Here is a 22,888-nt window from a genome sequence, read left to right as displayed (position 1 = left end):
AAATTTTTAAAATTTCACTGGGAATGGTGGTGCACACCTGTAATCACAGTGACTGGACTGAGAGGCTGAGGCAGGAGCATCGCAAGTTCAAGATCAGCCTGGGCAATATAGTGAGACCCTGTCTCAAAATTAAAAAAAAAAAAAAAATGTAAAGAACTGGGGATGTACCTCAGTGGTAAAGTGCCCCAGGGTTCAATACCCCTCACATTTTTTTTTCAATTTTTGCTAATCAAAAGACATGATGGGGAAACAAATAGCTAAACCACTCGTGGGAAGAAAATATTTGCTATACATGTTTCTGACAAGGAACTTGTATTCAGAATAAATGAATTGCAATTTGATGATAAAGGACAAATAATCCAATAAAAACAGGGGCAAAAGAACAAACACTTCACTAAGAGTAATATATACATAAAAGAGTTCAATCTCTATCATCAGGGAAATGCAAACTAAGATCACAATTCAATATTACCAAACACCCATTAGAACAGCTAAAATTTAAAAGCCTGATGATTAAGGTCAGGGGTGCTATGCAGTGGTAGAAGGCTTGCCTAGTATGCGCAAGGTCCTGGGTTCCATCCCCACCACTGGGAACAAACAAAAATGTCCAGAATGTGGAGCAAATAGAAATTCTATGCTTTACTGGTGGGGGTTTAAAATGGGCAACCCATTTGGAATCCGGATGAGCAGTTTCTCAAAAAGTTAAAACGTACTGATCTCATGACTCAGAAACTCCTAGAGAAAAAGAAGCATGTATGAATAAAAATACATTTCGAAAAAAAAAATGTTCATAGCAGCCCAAATCTGGAAAAAACACAAATGCCTATCAATAGGAGAAAGCACAAACCAGCTGTGGCACAGCCACACCATGGAATCATACTCAGCAACAGAAGGAGCAAATCACTGGCACCTGCAACCACACAGATAAACCAAAAAAGCATTCTAGTGCATAAAAATGATCAAGAAATAAAGAAGCACATACTTTTCTAGAGTACCTCAATTTTATGAAGTTCTAGAACAGGAAAAATTAATCTATGCTGTCTGCCCCTCGCGGGAAGGGACGAATGGGCTGGGAAGGAACAAAAGGAACACTTCTGCTCTGGAAATGCTTGCCATGGTTGGGGTTACACAGGTGCATGCATCCATCAATCTCAGGGAATTGCAAATTTAGGTCTGTGCATGTCACTGTATGTAAGATATGCCTAAAATAAAACAGAGAAACAACAGTGCTGGGCAGGACGTGCGAACGTACAGCTAGCAATCCACTGAGTTCAGAGCAACGCTGGCCACTTAATTAATGCTCAGTGACTGATGGCTAAAATTATTATTATCTATCATAGCAAAGCTGCCGCTTAAGTGCCATTCTCATGACTGCAAACTTGAAACCTGTCAGGAGAAGTTTGAAAATGATATGCATCTGCATAACAAATTGTAAAAAATTCTAGTTATATCCTATCATCCTGTTATCTATCATAAGAACCCAGTTATTTATTACATGCCACATCTCATGTATCCTGTTTTATTAATTTTACCAATTGCATCCGTAATCAACAGCCACTCCATGTATAAATAACTTATGTGGTTAGGCTGGGGATATAGCTCAGTGTAGGGACTTGCCTAGCATGTACAAGGCCCTGGGTGTGATCCTCATCAAAGAAAGAAAGGAGGAAGGAGGGAGGGAAGGAAGAAAGGAAAGAAGGTAAGTAGGTGGGAGGGAGGGAAGGAAGGAAAGAAGGAAGAATTGACCAATAGTTAATCCGACAGTTTCACAAAGGATCAAAAGCAGAACTGTCATAGAGGATTGTGACATTTTACGTGTGCAGTGCTGGGGCTGGAACTCAGGGCCTGTGTAGAATAAACATGGACTGCATCATTGAACTACAGCTCCAGCCCAACTTGCAGTTCTTGTTTTCATATGAGAAAAAGTACTTGATGTGGTGGTGTACACCCTGAATTTCAGCTATTAGGGAGGCTGAGGTAAGAGGATAGCAAGTTTGAGAGAAGCCTCTGCAACTTAGCAAGAGCCTGTCTCAACATAAAATAGGAAGGACTGGACATGTGGCTCAGTGGTAGATCTCCTGGGTTCAGTCCTAGTACCTCAAAAAAGAAAAAAAGAAAAGTATCTGAGATGTCTGAGAAGGATTTAAAATTGAGAAATGGGCGCTGGGGTTGTGGCTCAGCGGTAGAGCATGCGCCTAGTTTGTGCAAAGCCCTGGGTTCAATCCTCGGCACCACATAAAAATAAATAAATAAAATAAAGGTATTGTGTCCAACTACAACTAAACGATAAATATTAAAAAAATAATAAAATTGAGTAATGAAACAGCTGGCTGTAAACTCTTCTCAAAGGAATGTGAGTCCCTTGAGGGGAGAGCAGAGGACAGAAGAGAAGATGGTAGTCCTCTCATTTCTCCCATGAAGGCTATCCAATTTTTTTCCATAAGATAATAAAATATTTATTAAGTACTGTATCCACTATGTGTCAGGTCACATGCTGGGCTTTAAGGAAAGGACAAAGGCTGAATAGGGCTTCTTCCCTTTACAACACCATCATCTAAGATGGTGTTTCTGAAACTTTCGGCCTCCAAGGACCACTTAGTGGATATTGATATATACACAGTCCATCAGTGTTAGGCTCCATTTTTAAAACCTCATCAAATTCATACCACTATCTTAAAATTAACACGGTACTACAGTCACATGAGCAAGAGGCGTACTTCTAACTTAGGTCAATCCATTTGGTAATAGTCTCAAAGGTGATCAAGCAAGGCATAGTGGCACATGCCTATAATCCCAGGGGCTTGCAAGGCTAAGGCAAGAGGATCTCGAGTTTAAAGCCAGCCTCAGCAACAGCAAGGCACTAAGCAACTCAGTGAGACCCTGTCTCTAAATAAAATACAAAATAGGGCTGGAGATGTGGCTCAGTGGTTGAGTGTCCCTGAGTTCAATCCTCAGTACCAAAAAAAAAAAAAACAAAAAACGGCAATCAGTTTTATCTTTTACTCTGTTCCTCTACAAACTGGAAAATTCTAACCCACAGTAATAAGAAGTCAAGAATGGCAGCAGTGGGCTGGGGCTGGGCTCAGTGGCACTACTTGCCTAGCATGTGTGACACTGGGTTCAATTTCAGCACCGCATATAAATGAATAAAATAAAAATCTATCAAAATTTTTTAAAAATTATTTTAAAAACCAAATAGAATAAAGGCATACTGTTCATTTACAACTACAAAAAGAAAACTCAAAACAAAACAAGAATAGAAGCAGTGTTTGCCGGCTTCCTTAGATGGTTCTGGAGAGTCAAATCAAATAAGGACCCGGAAGTGATGGGTCATTTTTTCCTCATGAACTCAACCTTCTGTAAAATGTCAGGTTGATGGACGGAATCACGCTTGAGATCTTAAAAGGTGAGTTTCTTTTTTTTTTTTCAGAGTAGAAATTAGAAGTTTATTAAAGGACAGCAGAAAAGACTTCTCCCGGAGGAAGAAGGGGACCCAAGAGGTGGAATCCGTGGAAGGGATGTTGTCTCCCCTTTTTATAGTTCTTTCAGTGATGGAATGTAGGTGGGAAGGACCGAGGGGTGGGACACAGGTGGGCCAAAGAAGTAATCTGGTCAGGAAGGACTTCTGAGTCAGCACCTTTTTGCTGGGGGCTGTTCATTAACATTTCTTTGAGGTGGACTTTGGCCTAGGACTTCATTAACATTCCTTGAGTTGTCCTGCATTTCCCGGAATCATTGCCAGCATGGCCTCCATTTTAGATTTCACTCGGTATTAGACCCGATTTACCTAACTACACTGACTACCTAACTTTAAATCTGGCTTCATTCCCCCCTCTAAGTTGGGAACTCCTTACTGCTGTAAGGAAGGGGGGCGAAGAGAATCTCTCTGGCTTCTTCAGGCTGAAAAGGGACGGTGTGGGGCAAGCAGTTTGGAGTCCCCCTTTAAAAATCGGGTCTATCGAGTGGTCCATGATAGAAGTCTGATTGAGAAGTAATAGGCTGGAGGGCCATTTGAGTGATGGATGGTCTATAAGAGAAACAAGAATTCATTAGTACTGGAACCATATTGATGCAGCAAAATGCCATAGCACAGCAATATGCCAATGAGTATGATGGCAAAGACAAAGATTAACAATGTTTTCCACCAGGAAGTACCAAGAACTAGGAGATAAGATATTGTTTCCATGACAAAGTTGCTGAGGACATGGCTTCTGAGCATGTAAATCTTTAAGGATATTTGTCACATTTCCAGAAATGTCAGGGATGTAAACACAACATTTAACTTTTAGGGTTACAGATGTCCTTTTCCTTAAGATACAGTTTAATAATTTAATGTCATCTGGTCTTGTAAAATCCTTTTACTAGTATGACCTCTATGTCTAATAGAGAAATCTTTAATTCTGTTACTTAGGGCTGGATAACCATACTTGCAAACACTAAGCCTACCTGTGTAAGTTAGAAATAAAGGCCTTAATCTAAAAACTACTCTGGCAGTTCCTTTTGATAGTTATCAGGCATTCCTGTCTGAGAATCTCTTTTGTAGCCTCCAGTTTACTTATTTTTGGAAGTTACATTTAACTATTATTATTTAAAATGTCCAGGAACAGCTGTGCTTTGGCTTTGACTGTTTTTGCTAAGTGTTTAAGATGAAGCAAGTCAAACTGACTTTTGTTTTTATCTATTGTTAACAGTCAGCTGAGCTTCCCTGGGAGTCCTCGGGGAACTTCACAGCAGCTTCTCAGTTCTGCTACTGCCATTGCGCTAGGATGGGTCCAGGCCTTGCTTGACCATGTGGCTTCCCTTGGAAGCATCAGGGATGTCTCCCTTTTCTGATGACCCTCCTCTTCACAGCAAATGCACTGATTGGCTTTCTGTCCTCCACTGGTCTCATTAATCTCCCTGATCGGGAGGTTATGTGGCCTAGAGTTGCAAAGCTCTTTGGAGAAGTCCCCTATTCCCTGATTCAGACTGACTCAGAGGGCAAGAGCCAAATATTGGTTTTCTTGGCCCTTTTAATTTAACTAATTTTAAAACTTAATCTTAAACATCCAGCAAATAAGTTAACAGCCTTATATTAAGAGCACTGGGCTTTAATGTCTATCTCTCTATCCTGTAGGTGATAACTCCTTATCTTATGTTGACTCAGGTTGTGTGTTCTTAAAGCAGTACCTCCTTAAAACATTAACAGGGAATCCTTAAACCATCTATAAGCAAACTACAAAACAAAACTAACTAGGGTAAAAACATATTTAGCTTATATAATAGCTACCTTGAATTCTGGCAGGGTTATACATCATAATTCCCTGTTTGAGAGCCTAGTAATCTTGGCAAAAAACTACTTTTGGACACAACTTTAACTGTACTGAAATCTGGCCTACTTCTTTCATAGTCACTTTCACATGTAGTGAGATGGGACAGAGCCTTATCTCAAGTAAGGCAGGGCTTTTCATAAATCTTAAGTACTGTAGTTCTGAAAATGATCTTTGCTTTTTAAACATCATTTTACAAAGCCTACATAAATTGTTGTGAACTTGAGCAAACACAACATAATATCACATCTAAAACATGAATTAAAGAAAGGCTGAAAGCTTTTAACCTTTTGTAGAAAAGTAGTAATGGACTTTTTGTGTTTTGCAATAAAACCTTCACACAGATTAGGCTCTCATTAACTTAAAAATACATTTAAATTGTATCTCAGTGTAAAAAGTAACATAGAACTTTACATATCTTATGGATAACAAGTCCAGTTATAGAACACAAATGATAAATAAATCAACATGTTTTTCTTTTTAAGCCTAAAATTACCATACAACTTTAGAACCACCAGCTTGATATAATGCTCTTTTAAAACTTCTACCGTACAGACTTGTATACCTGGAAGATATGGACACATTAACACCACAATTACATTGATGTTTTTATATTAATCAAGTTTAGCTTTTTAAAGAAATAACATAGCACAATTCTCTAAAACAACAGCACTTGTTTGACCAGCTGTTTAATTTCTTTAAGATTACTTGTTCAAAAACCTACACTTATAAGTAACTTACACAGACCTTTTTTATATCATTTACTTAAACCCTCTTAATTACTTAATCATATAGACTCTTATCCAGAAACACATTTTCCCTCTATTAAATCCATATCTAGAACCTTCTAGTTTCTCTTTATCTGTTAACCTCCTTCTGTTCACATTGAAACAATACTTGTAAATTTTTTGAATTTAAGCAGATTTAACATTTTATTAGGGCCTTTTTGAACATCTAGAAAAACTTATAAGCTTAATTTTAAAGACATCTTTACTTTCATCTGTTTACCCAATTTAAATTGAACCATTTGAATCACGTGAATCAGAGATATTTGGATCCATTTTTTAATTTTTTATGAGCGCTCCTCATCTGTCAATTGTCATATCACTGCATGATATATGGACATACACACATACAGACATACCGACATACAACACGTAACACAAGTGTAACACAACACAATAGTAAAGGCCTTGTAGCTTTCTCAGGTGAAATCTCATTGCAATGTTTAAAAAAAACTCCAGGTGATCAAAAATAGAACTTATCAGAAAAACATTAACTTGTCTGTAGGATCAAAATCATGAGTTCAAAAAAATACAGAATCTAAGAAAAAGCAAGAGTCCTAAAAAAAGATGACTGGCCAGTAATTAGTAAATACCATATAATTTACCTTTTGGTTGGGGTCTAGTTTGAGTTCAGGTAAAAAGATACTTTAACTCTTTTTTTTCCTTGGGCCTGAAATCTGCCCTCTGTTGAGCCCCAGGCTTCTTCTATTTGCATATCAGCTTAAGTCCTGGCTGAGGTCTGGAAGGAACTGGGAAAACTGGAATTCTGAGCAGAAACCTCATGCCTAAGGCATTTTAACCATAAGTCACAATTTTCAGATTTGGATGTTGAAAATTATGATACAAGTTTAAGATACAATTTACAAAATTTCATACCTTTATATCTTCCCTACACTAGAAAAACTTGCTCACACAAAACTGAAAATAGGATCTCTACCATCAGAGGATATTTTTTTAAGGATCATTAAGTCACTTCAAAAGGTGAGTTTCAACTTGGGCAAGAACAGCATTTGGATTCCTGATTCTGTCTCTGATACGATTTATCTCTAGGAAGCATTTTTCACATTTTGCTGCAACATCTGGGTGTGGTGTGAAGATATGCCCCATCATGTTATCGACTGACTTCTCTGGAGAGTGAAGAAAACATCGAGTGCTGGAAGCACTCCAAACTCCCCACACCAAGGCCTTTCTGCCATAGTCCCACCTGGAAAAAACCCAAGACCTTGTTTTCAAGGTAAAGTAGTGACATCTGGGCTCTGAACCAGGCTGGGCAAGATATGGGATTTCCTGTTATGACACACTCCGCAGGCATTTGAAGCAGAAGAAACATCTTCATTAACATAACCTGTGCATGGAGCAATTTTTTTCCACAATCTACCATTCTCCACTTCAAAGCTTGTCTGAGAACCTTTCTGTTCAGCAGCCAGCAGACCTAGCACAGTGGAGCACATCCACTCAGATCTTGAACTGCATACTTTAGGGACAGGGACTCCCCAAATGCCAATGGGTCACCTTTCTAATTTTCATATGATTTCCTAAAGCGCTGGTTCAAGAAAAGGAAGCAAACTATTACCTGCTGCCTCTTAACCATAGCTTACAAAAGAACCCCAACGTAGGACCAAAAAAAAATCTTGCCTCCTGTGCAGGGCTCCACAACCCAAATGGTTCAGCTACCACCTCTCAGTGACAGCAACAGCCTCCTAACACCCCATGATCTGTTTTCAACACAGCATCCAGGGGATCCTTTTAAAACACAAGCCACATTATGTCACCCCTCTTCTTAAAACCCTGCTTTGTGAAGGTTAGTTTGAAGTGTGAACGTGGCTACACTGTGGTACCTAGTTAATCAATCAATCACTAATCTAAGTTCTGTTGTGAAGGTATATTGTGGAGGTGTTTGACATCTATAGTCAGTTGACTTTATTTTATTTTTGGAGCTAGTGATTGAACTCAGGGGTGCTTTACCACTGAGCTACATCCCCAGCCCTTTTTATTCTTAATTTTGAGACAGGGTCTTGCCAAGTTGCTGAGGCTGGCCTTGAATCTAAGATCCTCCTGTCTCAGCTTCCCAAGTTCCTGGGATCACAGGCATGTGCGACTGTACCCAGCAATCAGTTGACCTTAAATAAAGGAGATTATCCTCAATAATGTGGGTGGGCCTCGTCCAATCAGTTGGAAGGGAATTCAGAGGGACAAGTGGAATCTGAGGTTTCCCTAAGGAAGAAAGCAGCATCACTTCTCACTGAGTGTCCCCTGCCTGCCCTATGCATTTCAGATCCCAGCCTCCACAATACCACAATCACATAAACTAATTTCTTTAAATAAAGGTTTTTATATATGTACATATGTGTGCATATTAAATATGCGTGCGTGTGCATATTTATAAATGTGTGATATATACACATATGTATGTATCTACTATTGGTTCTACTTCTCTGGAGGACCCTGATACAACCTCCTTGTGCCCTCTACATTCCATTTGTCCCTCTGGATCCCTCTCTCCCCATCTCCATCCTACTGCCTTCCCGGGATTGACCTCCAGGAATAAACACACACATCAACATCTGTCTTCTGGTTGCTTCTGGCCTTGGAAGCACCAGTAGGACATTGAAAACAGAGAGTCAGGCCAAGGCTCTTTCCCTATGAGGTCATCTTGTGCTGACTCCTGGGTTCTAGTAACAGCTCCCTCATCTCCCTTGGGAGCCAGAAGTGCTGACAGCTTGGCTGCAATTAGTCCCATGTCACCACATAATCATTTGTGGCCTCCTGCCCTGTTAGAGAGAGTTCCTCTGCAGATTAACCCCTTGAATCACTGTATTTTGAGTGTGCTGTTTCCTACTGGGGCTCCGATGGATAGACTTCCTATTGCACTCACAATGGCCCACAAGGCCCTACAAGATCTGCCTGACTCTTCCTTCAATGGCCTCCGCTTCTCCTACCTTCCCCTTGTTGGCTCCTCTTTGTTGTTCAGAGTATAAGCCAGACACGTGCAGCCCGTCCAGGGTAAGAGTCAGCCATGATCCCTGATGTATTCTATGCACCCAGAAGAGCTGTGCTTGGTAAATACTGCATCATCTCCAAATTCCATCAGTCTCCATGCCAATGTTCTTCCGGTGCATCCACAGTAAGTGTGGCACCTTCTTCCTAACCATAGCTTACAAAAGAACCCCAAAGTAGGAAAAAAAAACTTGCCTCCTGATGCAGGGCTCCACAGCCCAAAACAACCACATCCATCTCCTTCACTTTCAGCCCATGATCACCGAAATCTTGGGCAAATGTGGAAAAATCACAAATCAGAGCCCACTATCATCATCAACAGGATGATGAATGTTATTGTTAATTCATCGTCACAAGATGTAAAAAATTCTCCTCATAAAAATACTTTCCCCCAAAAGTTTATGACCCACATGGAATGAAATATCTAAAACAAATGCAATACTATAGGTGGCTGAGTGATATATGCTAGCTCAACAATTCTACAAATGTCAAAATTATGATACGATCTATCATTCAGCTGCATTTTCATTAGCCTTTGTTGACTCTAAAGGAAAATCACATTTTTCCTCAAGTTAACTAGCTAAATAGAATATATTCTTTTGGTTAATGTTAACTGGTTAATTTATTTCACTGTTTAACTGCTTGCAAGTTCAACCCCAGATGGTTTTATACATAAAATCAACATGCTCCAAAGTCAACATTAATACTGCTTCACAGTACTCTTGCACATACTAGGAGTATAATATACAGTTGTAGCTCAACTGAGTAACAGGATGTAAACATGGAAACCATATAAGTATTTCACCTCAGGATGTTCTGGAATGTTCACCTCTATACTCTAGAAAGTGAACATCCAGACACCAATATTAAATCTGAATGCCGTTCTGCTTTGCACATGTCACTGTTAGAGGGACCTATACAACTATATGCCCAGAATATAAAAACAGGGCCTGATGCATAATAAATGTTCAGTAAGTATCTCATGAATATTTCATGAACAGATAATAATGATTTTTTGAGTATTACCATGCACTAGGTACTGATCTTAATACCATATATGTTATAACGAATATAACACCTAACACAATCCTAGAAGGTAGGGAGTGGAGTTATCCACATTTCATAGATGAGAAAACTGAGGAACCAAGAAATTAAGTAAAAAGTCCAAGGTAATACTGCTAGGCAGTAATTGTTTTGGCAATCTGTAGCATAACATAATACCTCAATACAAGAGGCTTCAAACAATGCTCTTATTTTTTATGGTTCTGTGGGTTCACCGGCTTCAGCTGGAGAGTTCTTGACTTCTCATGCAACAATTCTCAAGTTAGCAGCTAGGATATTGTCATCTGAAGGCCTAACCACACTAGAACTCCAATGACTCCCTCCCTCATGGGGCTGCAAATCAGCTGAGAAGATTAAAACTGCTGGGGGCTGCCTGGGCATCTCTCTCTATGAAGCCAGCTTGAGCTTCCTCACAGAAAGGTGGTCCTTCTAAGGCAGCTGGCTTCCCCCAGAATGTACATTTGAAGAAACTAAGGCAGGGGCTGGAGGTGTAGTACAAGGACCTGGATTTGATCCCCAGCAGTGCAAAAAAAAAGAGAGAAAGAAAGAAAAGAAAAACAGAGACAGAAGCTGAAAGCCTTCTTATGCCCTAGCCCCAGAAGTCAAGCACTGTCATTTTTGCTTTATTCTGTCTGTTTCACAAGCCATCCCAGATTCAATGTTGGGGGTCGCTAGAAAACCAGCAGGTGTGGCACCTCAAGTGTCATCTTTGGAGACTCACCACCACCACAGTGGAGCTGGCCTTTGGATCTAGGCAGGACAATTCCAGAAACTGAACTCACGCTTAACCACCACGCCACGTGTCTCTATCAGGAATGAATGAATAAAGTCTTTAGTTTGTGTTACTAGAGGAGACCATTCTGGTGATTTGGGACTCCAAAGGTGAATTAAAATCTCCATCTCTAAAGATACAAGGTTATTTGCAAGGTTTTTTCTTTTCTTTCTTTTTCAGTGATGAGGATTGAACCCAGAGCCTCCTGCATGCTCTGAGCTACACCCCCAGCCTAATTTGTAATTTTTAACTGACAATCATTTCTCCGCTTCCAAACAGCCTGGTTCCAAAAGTCAAGAGGCACCCGCCGTAGGTGCTGGGGTGGAGGAGGCTGGGCAAAGCAGGGAGGGTTTGGAAGCTCTTTTGTGGGCACAGTTTTATGAAAGCTCATGTTTAAATGAAGAAAGGGCACAGTGATCAGCAGCAGGTATTTTCAATGGGAATTCGCCATGCCCCAAAGGGATTACCATCCGGCTTGAAAAATCTGGCCTGTAGACAAGTCCTACACAAATGCCACACTTTCATTCCTCATTACAGCTCTGGAAAAGAGGTTTAAAAAAAATAATCACCACCACCACCATTTATTGAGCGCCTGACTCCACCAAGCGCTGTGCAGAGGCCTTGTCTCCTACTTACTTCAATCCTCACATCAACCTCACAGGGCAGGTTGGACCATGATATCCAGGGTACCAACTTCAGAAAGTTCCAGAAATTTTCATCACGTACTTAGTAAGCAGCCAGAGATTAAAACCTCTGTCACTGTGACTCTCCAAAGCCCATTCTGCTAAGCACTGAGGAATGCCATGCATATGACCCTCTACCAAGATCCCTGTCACCATGTGGCCACTGTTAGTCATTTCTGACTACTGAGTGCCTCCCTCCTCACCGCCCCCATCCATTCGGGGCTGTGATGTTTCCAATCACTGCTGTTTCTGGGTTCAATCTAGCACCTGATTTTAGGTAGGTACTTTCCAGTTTTAGTGAATTAATAAATTATGATTTCTTCAGAGGAAGTTGATAGTAACCCAGGGGTTTTAGGTCAGTGTCTAGCAATCAAACCCCTATCAACCACGGCCAGGAGCACTCAGCAGTAAAACAGCCACTGGCTTCCACTGGCCCATCTCGGCCTAACTGATCTCCCCTCCCTTCACGTTTTTGGAAAACACTATTTGATTATGTGCAGTGCCCGGGAGTGACTTGCAGGGAGGCAGGCGGTGAAAGCAAGGCAGGGGTAGTGCTCTGGGCACCTTTCATTACAGCTCCCCACCTCTCTGCGGGTGTTCCATTTATTTTTGGATGTTTATTCTGGTTCTCCAGGACCTGCCACACCGACTCTCATGAGCTAACAAACAATGTATTTGAAGAAAACCCTTCTTTTCTCCCAAGTTCCTAGAGTTAGAAATTCAAGGGGACCCCAAAGCACTACGGCCACTATTGATAAAGCTGTGACATTACAAGCTACAACTGTGTGAGGAGAGGGTAATGATTCCCCTTTCCATGGGATCAAAGGACAATAACTCACACATAAAACGCTTCTCTGTGCAAGGAACCCGGGACAGCAGCTGTCCACAGGGCACCTTCCTAACTAAGCAGGACAACGTGGGGGGAAAAAAAAAAACCACAAAGCCTAGCCTTGGAATTAGGACCCCTCTAAATACTTCTCTGGTCTTCAACAAAAAGCAACCAACAAGTGAGGACACCGTCTTTTCAAACTGAACATTTGTAAGAAATTTGCAAATGTACGGAACGATTCAAATTTGTTCAGTGAATTGAACTCTGGAGGGAGGCAAGGAATGGTATTCATAAATATTATATATTCATAAAATATCATAAAATATTCATAAAATATAAAAAAAAAATTCCGTTCTAGTGCTTTACCTCTATGGATGCTTTCTCCATTTACACTGCCTTTAAAAAATGTGTCTCCTTGAATTCTATCATTACAGTGGTGTTTCAGAAAGGAGAGGGTTTTTTTTTTTTTTTTTTTTTTTTAGGAGAGGGTTTTTTTGCTTCTGAATAATTGTCAAAGAGAATCTCTTGTAGAAAGAAAAAACCCAATGGAAGACTCCATTTTCATGTTTTCTTCTCTATTAGTTTCCTCTGCCTGAACGCGGCACTAAAAATATAAGCAGCACAAATGAACATATTTACAGAGCATCAGGTTTTCAATCAATAAAAACATACTTGGTTTCCATGCGAAGAATCAAAAGGAGAACAAAACGAAAATAAGGACCAGAGGCCTCAAAAGCAAGCAGAAGAGTAAACAATCAGTAAAAGGGGGACAGAGGCCCCTGTGGGAAAATGTCACCTGCTGGATCACTGATAGAGGCTGCATCTGGCCCTGCCTCCCAGAGGAGTCAAGTTGGCAGGGACACTTCCAGCTTCTAGTGTCTTCTCCACCAAAGCCTAACTGGGTTACTGATGTGTCCTAAGTGTCATAACCTTTCCAGTTATGCACTTTTGATAAAAACAAACAAACAACAACAACAACAACAACAACAAACCCAGCTGTAGGCTCTACTCCTATTCATGCAGTTCTCAAGCTTTGATATGCAAACATTTTCTGTTAATTATATTCATTGTCACTTGCCTTAAGTGTCAACGAATTAACACAGCATCTTAAATTACTATTCAGGCAGTTGAAATAACTATGCTTAGTAAAACAGATATATACGTTCATTTAAAAAAAAACCCATAGTTAAGATTGGAATTTCAATCTCTATATAATTCTAAATCCTATGTATAGTTTAAAGCCAGGAAATATGTGTTTAAGGCCAAAATTCCATTCCCCTATCTATCCTGCTGTGGTTATACCAGACAAATCATAGTTACAGTAATTTTAGAACCCCTTGCTACACCCTCAGGTATAATTAAGTGACTTAAACGTTGAGTTCCTGCCTCAATTCATTATTTGTTTTCTCAAATTATATACCTGGCACTGACTGACCAGAGCATCGCTCTATGTTTCAATTTTGACACAAACCCATGCCCTCCCCTGCTAGCTTTCTTCTTATGAAGCCATTCAAAAGTTATTGCAAAGACATAAATCCCACTCATATTTTTAATTTACGAGTTCTTTCCATTAAATGTGAATGCTGTTTAAGTTTAATCAGCCAGTTTAAATGTAATCAGCCTTCTGGGGGATAGATTCCTATGATGACTTTAACACAACAAAGTCACAAAATTACCCCCAGGGCAAGGGTACAGAAATACCTTTATATAATTGCTTTTTGGGGGGTGGTGGGGGGAGTTGTTTTTTGTTGTGTTTTGGTTTTGGTACTGGGGATTGAACCCAGGGGCACTTAACCAATGAGCCACATCCCACCCCTTTTCATTCTGAGATAGCTGCTTAGGGCCTCGGTAAATTGCTGAGGCTGGTGTTGAACTTGCCATCCTCTTAACCAAGCTGCTGGTATCACAGGTGTGAACCACCCTGCCTGGCTTCTATAATTGTTTATTAGGTATACTCAGAAATATCAAGGTCTGTGTGAAGTCAAATAAAGCTTTTACAAAGGTCTACTCCAAATTGTCAACACATAAAACTACTTACGGTGAGCACCAACATAACTTACACATACAACTGTTACTGGTTCTCTTGTCTACTCTCTAGTACATTGATTACAGACTCACTGAGGGCAGAAGCTATGCCCTGTCTTTTTGCTCCCAGGGCCCATCACAGTGCCTACTCCATAGCTGGCACTCAATAAATTTTGGTGAATGTTTATTTATTTGATAAATAAGTGTATGAGCGTAATTGTATTACTGAGTCAGAATATATTGTGCTAAGTCTTTTCATGCCATTTACAAACATGATGATATCATGCAAGATGCAAAATCATTAGGCCTCAGTTTCCCTAAATGTGACATGGGCACATTAATGCTTGTCTTGCATACAACCTCAGAGAACTGCCAGCAAATGAAATTAAATGATTCAACATTAATTGAAGACATGCTCAAAAACATACATTATTATTTTAGTACTCTGATCTATATAGTACCAAGTGTATTAAATTCTGGCAGGATGGAAAAATAGGTAGTTATCAAATGATACTACATGCATTAGGTGGGAAATCTGAAGTTCTTTCTATGCGAGACAGTTTATGCTTTTCGTCTTCTGCCTGAAGTAGCTAAATGAGGAGAAATGCACATACTTTTGGCCTAAACAGGACAGACTGTATTGCCAAATTTTCTTCTTAACTCTGACTAATAAGATTTTCTGATCCTCCCACATTATTTACTTCAGAGTCAAAGGGATGAAAGATTGTTTTCTAGGTGGGGCCCCAAGACTAAATTTTAAATTGCTCAAGTATTTGCTGATTTTTCTCAAGTCAGACTTATGCTAAAAACAATAATTAAAATCTTAATTAACTGGCTAATTTCAGTACTTTTAAGATTTTTTGGAAATATGGAAGGGATTCTAAATAACAAATATAAACCTTGTAATTTCAATAATGACGTAAGACAACAGGACTATATACATGGCTTACCTCATTTTAAAAACTGATTTTTAAAATATGCTCAGCTTTAAATCTAAGAACAAAATTATTTACACCAATCTCTGTATGCCAACTGCTGTTTTGGTGAGATAATAACAGCTACTGCCTTGCACATTTACTGTTCTATTTGGTTTTAAGTTCAGAAACCAATTTTAAAGAACAATTCCTATACACCAGATCAAGGAGAGTTCTTAGAAGGCTCTGGGCTTTAAATTTCCTCTAATTTGCAGTTGCTGTAAATAAAAGTTCGGTCGATTCCACTTAGCCATCCATACCAAATAAAGCCCAAGTCAGACTCCAAATAGAGCCCAAGTCAGACTCGGAATAGAGTTGCTCTCGCAAGATATGTTAGTGTTAATGTCTATTTCTCCCTAAAAGAACGTATTTGGTTTGGATCAAATCATTAATATGTATCTCTGACTCTACTATGGGGATTATAAAATGAAGAAGTCATAGGCGAAAATACCAAGAAACAGAGGTCGTGGTTAGTTGCCAAGGGTGCTGTGAATCCATAATGAGTCTATATGAACTGGTGGTCTTTACACCCAGGGCTATGGAGCTGGGAATGCAAGGTGCCTGCTGGATTTTCTCTCACTGCCCACTCCGTCTGGCTCCCCTTCTAGCAGGCAGCACCCCATCTCACACTGCCGATACAGTCACCTGTGTGTCTCCGGCACTGTGCCTGGCGACTCCTGGAAAGCATTCTTGCCCACGTTGCAGTGAGCCCAATGGTACCAGCCATGTTCTGACTGATGGTGGCCCACTTCCTTTAAGGGTCTAGAGACCTCTTACTGCCCTCCGCACACAATCCTGGCCTGCAGGAGAACCACTGCCACAGGGGGTCCCGGTGGTGGTCGGTTCGTGTTTGGAGTTCCCTGTCTTGCTGCAGGACTTGGCACAGGCCGCTCTTATCCTTAAGTCAGTTAGGGTGATTTTTCCAAGCTTTCTTAGAAGGCTGGGTCCTCATGTTCCACAGGATCTTAGCTGTCAATTCACCCTCCTTTCCTGCCCACTCCCTCATATATAAAGGACAAATGTATGAAATGCCCCTTGGATTACAATCCCCAAAGACAGCTCCCACAGGAAACTAAGAAAATGTCACTCTCATGATGGATTACAAAACACTTAGCTATTTCTTAACTCTTAAATTTTCTGATTTAATGTCAAGTCATGCGTTTTTAAGAACACAGTCAGCAAAATTAATTAGTAAAACTTAAGGCTAATTGAGGCCATTGAGAGTTTGTTACCAGAAAGATAAAGCTGAGTCAACAGGTTTAAGTTACAATCACAACGTCAACAAGCACAAAGGGCAAGTATCAGCTTCCCCATTTGAAAAGCAGAAGTACAACTGACTGGCATGGAGCAACTTCATGCTCAACATGTTTATGTGAGTAAAATTAACCTCAAAATCCTCTGGAACTGTCCTAAGGGACTTCTGGTGATGATGGAAATACTCACATACCGTCCAGTATGGCGACCACTATCCACATGTGGCTATTGAGCACTTGAAGTGTGGTGAGTCTGATTGAGGAAATGAACTTTTATTTAATTAATTTAAATTTTAAACACCCAATGTTGGTAGTGCAACCATCCAAGAAATTGCTATAAAAATGTCAAAGTCCTATTCTAGGGGCTGGAAATGCACCTCACTGACAGCATGTGCTTTGCAGGTGCAAGGCCCTGGGTTCAATCCCCAGCAGTGGGCAAAGTAAAAATAAGAGCAAATCTAAATTTCTAATCTGCAGGCTAAACTTCCATACCAGAAAGTCCTACACGAGTGTCTAGAAAGTCTGGCTGTGACAACTAGTATTCACCTTTCTCAAAGCATAGACACTAAAACCAGACTGTCCACATTCTCCACTGATAGCATAGTTTAACGAAAGCCACTTGGTGGTGAAGGCCACCTTGCTGGAACACATGTCCAGTTCAGAAGAATGAAATGGGAGGCAGATGAGTTTAAAATGCATATTTCTTTCCCTCTTCAGGGAAATGAAGTGTTTTGATTATGTGTGTGTGTGTGTGTGTGCATGTGCGTGCAAGTGTGTGCATGTGTCTATGTGTGTGTTTTTCCGGTACCAGGGATTGAACTCAGGGGCACTCTACCACCAAGCTATCTGCAGCCCTTCTACTTTTTGAGACAGAGTCTTGCTATTGCCCAGGCTGGCCTTGAACTCTCAATCCTTCTGCCCCAGCCTCCTCAGTAGCTGGGATTACAGGTGTGCACCACTGCATGCCACAAAGTTCAAAGGCCACTCCGAGATTTTCCCATCTGTGTGATGGAGAAAAACATCTTAGAAATGTGCCAGAGAAAAATGTGGCTGTGATGTTTTGACAAAAGTGACACTGAATCACCCAGTGGGGACCCTATTCTTGGTTTACTGACGGAGGGGCGGGAAAATGGACTGGACCAACAAGCTTCAGGAAGACTTTAGAGACTGGATTGGAGAAGGCCCCAGCAGAGCATAGCCCTGTCCAGAACAGCGGCCATACTAGGGGCCAGGACCAGTGCATTTGCCCCTCAGTTGGTGCCTGGACACTCTGACAGCACGCCGATCTGCTGAGAAAACACTGAGACAAAGGTCTCCACATTTCTTCATCTTCTCTGTTGCCCTCCTATTTACTCCACCATCTCCTCCTGGATACCTCGTCACCTTCCTAATCTGTCTCCCCGTGTCTATTCGTAACCCCCTGTAATCCAACCTCCACACAGCAGCCAGAATGATCTTTTAAAATCAGGCTCATTTCTCTGCTTAAAATCCTCCCTTGGTTCTTACCCAAAACAAAATCCAAACTCCTCACTCTGGCCTCCAAAGCTCTACTTCCAATTTTTTTTTTTGCTTCTTCTCATCCCATTGTTCCCCTTCTTTGTTCTGCTCCAACTGACCACCTCCTCCACATGTTCTTGAGGTAAATCAAACTTCTTCCCCCTCAGGCTCTGAGTTTCAGGGATTTAGATGCACTGTTTCATTTTGTCTCTACATACCCACGCCTGTAATCCCAGTGGCCTGGGAGGCTGAGGCAGAAGGATCACGATTCAAAGCCAGCCTCAGCAAAAAGGGAGGTGCTAATCAGCTCAGTGAGACCCTGTCTCTAAATAAAATACAAAAATAGGACTGGGATGTGGCTTAGTGGTTGAGTGCCCCTGAGTTCAATCCTGCCCCTCCACCAAAAAAATCATTTTGTCTTTATAATAAACCTGAGATTTAAAGGTAAATCCTGGCCACATAGTTGATGAGGGTTGGGAGGAGAACTTGAAATCAAGAGAGGTCTGCTGAGGTTGTAACATGGTTTCCTTTAAAGTTGGGCTCTTCAGGGAGTCCTGACCAACTCCACTTTGCTCTGTGGCCTGTTCTTTCTGAGTCTTTTCTCCTTGGCTTAGCCCAGGTTCCAATAAGAGCCAGCCTCATAGGCAGACCACCTCCGGATGGAACAAAATTGCTCCCTCAAGCAATAAAGATTTCCCTGATGCCACAGAACCTCAAAGAACCAGACCTGAGATAAGGATCCACAGTCTGACCAATCCGTTTGACAAGGCATGTTCCCTCCCTTCCCCTTTCCTCCCCTATGGCCACACTGACTACATTCCTTTCCTACTTTACCATCACTTATCTCTCCAGTTGAGCTCTCCAGGTGGCTTGTGGCTGTATCTGGTTTGTTGGGACCCCCAGGGTCAGACCTCTGGCCTGGGACTCCAGGAACAGGCTCATAGCTTTCACCTCGGAATTGCATTCAAATGAAGCAACATACACCACCTTTGTCTCCACACAGAAGAAGGAGACCACAGGCCTCTCCGAGGCAAATCCCTCCTTTGTTAAGGAAAATCTTGCCTGGACGCCCCCCCCCCCAGCCCCCAGTCAATGTTTCAGGCCACACCAACACTATCCTGCAATCCCCCCAAAACATTGGCCAACCATGAATTTCAACTTGTTAAGCATGTGATGCTTCTGGGCTAATAATTTTCTCTGATCGTTTTAAACTTGCAAGCATTTAATTACAATTAAAATGCAGCTATAATATGAAAAACAAGTTACTTTTATGAGTTACTTTTCAGAGACTTATTTCACATTTATGCTAATATCAATATTTCTAAGCTAATCTTTATGTCATTCTCTCCTGGCTCCATGTGCTGTAAAAACAATGAAATCTGTACCAATTCATCAGATGGCTGACATTTTTATACGAGGGCATGAATGCACATAAGAGCTGAGTTTTACATTATAGAGGAGGCCCTCTCATATCTGCCTGCCAAATGACCTTCTTTTTTTTTTTTTTAACTATTTTTAGATGTTGGTGGACCTTTATTTTGTTCATTTATTTCTATGTAGTGCTGAAAATCGAACACACATGCTGGGCAAGTGCTCTGCCACTGAGCCACAACCCCAGCCCCTCTGCAAGTGACCTTCCTAGTGGGAATGCTTCCTTGAAGGACAGGTTTCACTTTACATAAAGTAGGACTTATTAAGTCAGTTCCTATAATTTTTTGAGGGCTCAGCTTCTCCATCTATAAAGTGGGGATAATAATACCTTATTAGAGTGGTTTTGAGGATTCAGTGAGATTATGCGTGTTAACGACCTGGCACAGTAAATGCTAGTTTACACAGTCAGAAGCAGCTATTTCTTACAATCAGAATCTGTGGGTGGCGCTGTCTGACTAAAGGAAGCTCTCAGGGAACCAATGTTTTCAATTACCAAACAACTTCCCAACAACAACAAAAATAAAGATAGCAAGCACTGACTACAAAGATAACACAATCCAGCTGACTCTAAATACCCTTTTTAAAACACTAGTTGTTTCAAGATCAAGCTTCTGATCTTGACTCGGCATAATCTAGTATTGTTATCCAGTCCCCTGCCCCAATTATTATTATTCTCTATTCTTAGATTGCTTTTAGTGGTGGCTTCCATCCAGGGACATAAAGTGTTGTGTGTGTGTGTGTGTGTGTGTGTTTGCCTCCTCTCTCTATTTTCTTTTCCTAGTGGGTATGAAGTAGTCATAACAATATCTTTGATCTTTTATTTCCCACTGGGAATTTATGCAGCCATGAGGAATAACTAACTTCCAGAGGTCATTAGACAGACCTTTGACTGAAAATAGCCTTCATCAGGCATCCATAAAATTCAACTGAGTCAGGCTAGGTTCTCAGAAACACATCTGCTTTAAGAATTTATTCCTTCAAGCATTATCTTGAGCCCTTTCTAATCGCTAATGCAGGACACCACTAGATCTCTTAATAAAAATCTCCCAAATAGTTGAAGTAAATCCAACATTTCATTTATTCAGGCATTTGCCTCTAACCCAAATCCTCACACCAGAGAGAAAAAGCAACTGCCTTACTCTGCTTCCAATGCCCACTTTCAAGAGAATACCTTTTTAAAAAATGCTTACTGTGATTTTCCAAGTACATTTGCTATTTGGAGGGTACACTCCAGGAAAACCTTCACTGCCAATAAATCCAGACTCTCCAGTAAGAATGCCACCACATGTGAAAACAGGTCTGTGAAAATAAAAGAGGAAAGAATACTTAATTTGAAACATGGTTTAACAATCTAATGTCACCCTCAGAAAGATGTACTGAAATGGATGAGAAGTTAATATGGTTTAATACTTGCTTGCACCAGATCATGGATCTGAAAGCTGCTAGCTCTCAGAATAGTTAAATTACAGCCTGATCAAGCGCTCAGGCCAGATGCCATCTGTCTCCATCATAATCGCCTAGGAATACATTTACCTAGGAATATATATACATTTATAAAACCTGGTCCTCCAGGGTACATTCAAGTTTGTAGGAAAAAAATGGTTAGTGGATCAGCTTAACTGGAGAGAGGGGGAGAAGTGGTGAGAGCCAGGCTGAGTGAGGCTCAAGGTTTTAAGGATAGCCAGCAATTAGTTAATATTAAAGTTTTGAAGTTCCCAGATTTGGAGCCATGCCTAGGTCTCCTCCCCTCTTCTGAAAATCCTTGGCCATTGGTGGCGCCTCCCATTGAAAAGGAAGGCTGATGCTGATGGAGGTACTGGAAGAGGAGGTGCCAAAACTGGCCCTGGGTTGGTTCTCTCAGCCCAGATCCTGGAGCCCTCTAAAGGGTGGCAAAGAGTTAACTTTTTGGAGCAGCTCTCTGGGTTCCCCTTGGGTTTTCATCCCTGGGCAAAGCCTCTGGGGCAAAAACAGCAATCAAAGCAGAGGCCACAGATGTGGGCCCTGCTACTTCCCTCCACTCCCTTAAATACTCGGGGAGAGGAGAGGCAGGTCAGTTACCCCCGCCACGTGGTGGCCGGGCCAGCTGCTGAGCCCGGGCGCTGGTCCACGCGGAGCCCACTCGGCATAGGGGCGAGCGCAGGGCGGTCCGGGCGCCCCGAAGCGCGTGGAGAGGGGCGGCACGCGAGGCTGCAGGGGAGCGGGAGGTCTGGGGTCGTGTTACCTCTCCGGGGGCTGCAGCCGGGATGGCCGAGCGGCGGCCAGCAGCAAGCAGAGCGGGGCCCAGGCGCCGGCGCCCCTCATGGCCAGTGTGGACGCGCGGGCTCCACCCCGCCGGCGCGCACCCCGCTTCGCACCCGCTGGGGCTCACACCCCCGCTGGCATCGACCCTGGCGCGCTCCCCGGCTTCGCTGCGGTCCGGGAGCCCTCACTCTCCGCGCTCGCTCGCTCGCCGCCGAGGGCAGCCAGGTACCCCGAGTGCGCAGCGGCCGGCGGGGCGGGGGCGCTTTTATAGGCAATCACGGTGCCGTCTGACGACGCTCCATTTCCCCTGAGGAGTTGCTCTGGCAGCCACAAGCCACTGCTGAATATCCCGTTTGTTCTCCGGCGGCAGGAGGGGCGGCTCCCAGGCCAGAGCCGCCTCCTCCCCTGGGGCGGGCGGGCGTCTCCTCCGTGCGCCCCGGGACCCACCGCGGGGACTGCGGGAAGAAGGATGGGGACCGAGTGGTACCCAGGCGGGCCTGGCTCCGCCATCCATGGACCAGTCTCGGGGTGAGCGTCTTGGTTTGCTTTGGAGAGTGCCCCCCCCCATAGTTGCTTTACAAAGTATCATTTTTATACTTAGCTGATTGCTGCAAAACCTGGGGTTCCCTGTTTTGTCGCCTTCGAACATCCAGATCCAAGAGGAAAGCAAAGACATTCTATCATATTTTAACTCCGGGTCTTATTCTTTTACCTTAGACATACACAATCTCAGTACATTCTTCTGTTTTTCCTGTTCTTGAAAATAAAGAGGGAGATACTTTTTTTTTGGGGGGGGGGGGCATTTAAATCAACCATCTCAAGCCAGCGATTTTTGAGTGAATTCTCATTAAATGTCAAATAATCCCGAATCACCTAATCTCACCAGCCCATGTTATGTTCTGGAAATGGTGTTTCTCTGCTGGCATCTCTCTGTTTTTAGAAGAGTTTATCCAACAGTTGGGAAAGAAGCTTTCCAATTTCTTTCTTTAGTATTGATGAGTTAAGCTGTTAAGAAGTTGTTTTTCCAAGA

The 22,888-nt window shown here is 42.0% G+C and overlaps 1 protein-coding gene across 1 annotated transcript in view; it reads right to left on the bottom strand.

Moving 5' to 3' along the window:
- Positions 1 to 22,070, bottom strand: part of Pcolce2 (procollagen C-endopeptidase enhancer 2) — a 61,487-nt gene extending 39,417 nt beyond the window's left edge. The window contains exons 1-2 of the mRNA XM_046431922.2: positions 21,839 to 22,070; positions 20,808 to 20,916 (exon numbers count right to left, since the gene is read on the bottom strand). Coding sequence (XP_046287878.1) covers positions 20,808 to 20,916; positions 21,839 to 21,918 — 189 coding nt within the window. The 5' untranslated portion in view covers positions 21,919 to 22,070. The remainder of the gene's footprint in view (positions 1 to 20,807; positions 20,917 to 21,838) is intronic.
- Positions 22,071 to 22,888: the final 818 nt, after the last annotated feature.

Source organism: Marmota monax, unplaced genomic scaffold, assembly GCF_021218885.2.
Source record: "Marmota monax isolate L192 unplaced genomic scaffold, Marmota_monax_Labrador192_F-V1.1 WCK01_AAM20220418_F8-fsc00022, whole genome shotgun sequence".
NCBI classification, from domain to species: Eukaryota; Metazoa; Chordata; class Mammalia; order Rodentia; family Sciuridae; genus Marmota; species Marmota monax.
This window is presented reverse-complemented; position numbering and strand designations above follow the sequence as displayed.